Raw genomic sequence first — 3858 nt, 5'->3', positions numbered from 1 at the left:
ATCCATATTTGTATTTATATTGCACTTAATTGAACTGTGTTTTCTTTTCTCTTCTTTCTACCCTCAATCTTGCTGCTGAAGGCTGTAAATTTCCCCAGTGTGGGACAAATAAAGGATATCTTATCTTATCTTAATATCCTATATTACCTTCATAAAACAACCCTAAATATCTGACTCTTACTCACGTCATGAGTGAGTGGGTGCCGGTCCCAACCACTCTGGTCCATCAATCTTAGGGCACAAAGCTGGATAGACTTTTAATTACTAATTACTAATACCCATGGGCGTCATTAGGCCTATTTTAGGGAGGCTTCAGCCTCCCTAAAAATGTCTTTAGCCCCCCTAAATAATTTCATTGCATTATTTTAAAAAAATATTATTTATTTTTCCTGTACTTTTGCTAATATATTGCATCAAATTCAATGTAATGCGGCCATTTTAAATTATATTTCGATAACCTGCCATTATTGTAATGTTAAATCTCCCAGGTTTCCTGAACGCAACAGGTGTTGCGTAAGCATTTGACGTGTCTGTCACCATCGCCACATCAAATGCTAACACAACAACTGACAGTTCATTGCCGAAAGTCAGGTTGAGTCGACAGCATGGATATTCGACAGTTTTTTAGAAAGGTAAATTAAGTATTCAATGCATCCATGCTGGTAAAACTAGTGACTATAGTCCGCTAAAATATCTCCAGTAACAGCAGAAACTGCACTGTAACAAGTGTTCACTTTTGGATAAATTAAGGTGGTGCTTAATAAAAATTAAGCAACATTTTATTATTAAATACATAAATAATCATTACACCAACTCTTTGAGGCAACACCTATTGAGATTTTGGCCTATATCTTGCAAGGCTGTTCCCAAAATGCAATCGGAGCTTACAGTAAGTATTGAGCAGCAAACCTGTGTTTTTCCAAAGTGATGAAGCTTTTGCATCTCATTGTACTAACTTAAATTGCATATCACGGCAGGCATCTCAAAATACATAGTCTTCTGGGGGCTAAGCATATATTAATACATTTTGGTAGAGAGGACTATAGGCCTACTGTCATATAGGTTATGTTATCGGGCATCCTTCTAATTCCCTTGAACAACCAAGATTGATCTTTTGAACTCTTTATAATTTCTATTATCTAGTCCAGTTAAAGTCCAGGGGAGGAAGCCCCATCATAGTAAAGAGGATACGAATGTGATGTGTGTAGTTCTTCATAGCCTCTTCATTTTGCTCTCAAAGTGCACGGAATTGATGGATTTTTAACAGAATGTACAAAAAAATTCTCCTGGGGGGGCATGCCCCCGGACCCCCCTAGAGGGGCTGTGTTCCCCTTGGGGCTAAGCCCCCCTTGTTCTTGAAACCTAGTGACGCCCCTGCTACTACCACTAGCTTCACTTATAATTACCGGCACTCATCCCACTGTTTCCATTCTTCACTACAAGGTACAGTGTGTAGAAATTATTGCCATCTCGTGGTAAAGTGGTAGAATGCAATGAACTAAGCTCGACCATGTGCAAATTGAAGAACGCGCACTACGGTCCTTCAGAGAGACAACACTTGACAAACTTACCACTAATTTTTTTAGCTGAGATGCAAGCAAAGTGGCATCCCAAACAGCTTCTGCAAGACCCTCAAGTTCAAGTGACGGAGTAAGCGCAAGTTTAGTCTCCATTGGGTATCCGTTGCAGAAACATGGCGGTGAAACATGGCCGCCTCCTGTTGGGGAGGCGCGCCGTATTTAATATTTTTGAAATATTTTCCACATTATTGAAATTAATAATGCTGTCCCCTTAATTTTTTCTCTGAATGCTTAAACTCCTACAGTGATTCTTGTCGCACAATTTCTAAAACTAATATCTCTCGCAAAACCACTAACTGAATTTGCAAAAACTAAAAGCACAAAATCTGCTTTGTACTGAGTTTGTTATTTTGTAAGCCACAACTCACTGCTTTACACTGAATTTCCAAATGATCAATACACTTTTTGAAAAACTATGCACAGTCATGGCAATTATTTTCATTATTCTCCCAACTGCCTGGAAACACTGTCAGAGGAGAAAACTGTTTGAGATAATTAGTTGACTTTGCAACAGCCTGAGCACGAAGCCACAGACAGGTATGCTGTCCGTGTGGAGTAAAATGGAGGAAGCAGGAAGAGTGAGAATTAGACTTGGGGGGTGAAAATGCAAGAGGGAGAGGGGGTGAGCTAATGTAATTGTGTGATCCAAAAAAAAACATTTTTACAAAGGTTTGAAGAGTTAAGAAGGACAACAATGTTTTGCCATGCACTTAAGCCATCAGAAAAAAAAAAAAAAGTTTGGAGGTTCTGAAAGTAAGCTTGAGCAACTGGGGAAACCCCACACAAGCACAAGGAGAAGACGGGAACTCCACAAAGGAGGGTGTGACCATTTCGGGCCTCGCATTGTGTAAACATTTTATAAATTACTGGTAGTTTGGTACACAAATTATTGCATGTCGACTTTGATCATACACTTGTGACTCCAAAAGAACATAGAAGAGATGAGGCTATGAAACCCATTATAGTTTTATTTAACATACAAGTGGCTTTGGATGTTTGTTGAGCAGCACAAGTCCGTTTTAAACAAACAGAAACACCTGGTGGTGAATTTGATTTATTTTCTCACACGCATAGAACTTGTTGTGTTTCCATGACAAAATGTGTGTGAAAAGGTTCAAAGTGAACTTTGTCCAGGTGCTTGGCTTTCTTTGGCTTGGCAATGAAGGTTCCACTACAGTACATCAATTTCTATGGAGATTAGGAAACAGTCACAAGATGGCAAGAACAAACTCTCTTTTATGTCTTTGTCTTTAAAAAATATTCACCAAATAAAATTAAGTAGATGGATCTAAAAGTCATGAAAAATAAACAAAATGTTCTACATAATGTTGCAAAATCTACATTCAAAATCCAAGAGCACATTGTTGTACCAGAGTCCCATTAAATAACCATATCAACAAGCTCACTGCTTTTACACGCTGACATTTTCTTTGTTCTTTAGTACCAGCAGCAGTCTCGGCAGCGGCTCTTTCATTTTTCAAATGAGACATGAGTCAGTGGTGGATGTAAAGGAAGAGTCGCAACACAGAAAAATAAAAACACTTTCAACCTTTAGGCCCCATATGCCCCAATCCTGCTTGCGCATTAACAGTTTATTCAAATCGTACAGGTAGCAGCGACACCCCCGCAGACAGGAGTAGAGATGGGCAAAGAGTGGGTGAGACGTAAGAGGAGGAGGAAGGTTTTGGGAGGTGTTAGACTTATTTGAACGTGTCCACAGAGCTACTGTACAAGGCCCTCCTTGGGGGAGAAAGGCTGCAGGTCATGACCTCGCCGATGCCTGTGCTCCGTTTTGTTCCTGCTGTCTTGGCGGTCCCCCGTGTCTCGAGCCCTCTCGCGCTCTCGTTTCTTCTCCCTTCTGACCCCCTTGTTGTCTTTGCGGTTGTTGTTGCGATTCCTCCGTTGTTTTCGATCATTTGGCCTTCGTCCTATGTTGGGAAAAGGGATTTTATTCACACGTTTATCAAATTGAGTTGAGATCAATGTAGTGTGATCTCAAAAGACCACATCCCCAAATACAACTGTGCCTTCATTAAATACAACATACCAACAACATACGATGTTGCATGCGTGAAACTACTTGGGACCACAAACTGAAACCCCAGTATTATTGAAAATCGCTATTTAAAATCACATATTCAGTTTAAATTCATCTCTCCTTTTATTATTTATCATTTTATCTGTGGTTTTATTGTTCTTGTTTTGATTGTAAAGTGTCCTTGAGTGTTTTGAAAGGCGCTTATAAATGAAATGTATTATTATTATCACATAAATGGCA

The 3858-nt window shown here is 39.5% G+C and overlaps 1 protein-coding gene across 1 annotated transcript in view; it reads right to left on the bottom strand.

Moving 5' to 3' along the window:
* Positions 1 to 2522: 2522 nt before the first annotated feature.
* rspo3 (R-spondin 3) overlaps positions 2523 to 3858 on the bottom strand; it is a 23898-nt gene continuing 22562 nt past the window's right edge. Inside the window, exon 6 of the mRNA XM_019895089.1 lies at positions 2523 to 3508. Within this exon, the coding sequence (XP_019750648.1) occupies positions 3303 to 3508 (206 nt within the window). The 3' untranslated portion in view covers positions 2523 to 3302. The remainder of the gene's footprint in view (positions 3509 to 3858) is intronic.

Source organism: Hippocampus comes, unplaced genomic scaffold, assembly GCF_001891065.2.
Source record: "Hippocampus comes isolate QL1 unplaced genomic scaffold, H_comes_QL1_v1.1 scaffold146, whole genome shotgun sequence".
Lineage (NCBI taxonomy): Eukaryota > Metazoa > Chordata > Actinopteri > Syngnathiformes > Syngnathidae > Hippocampus > Hippocampus comes.
The sequence above is the reverse complement of the archived record's forward strand: the minus strand, read 5'-3'. Positions and strand labels throughout refer to the sequence as shown.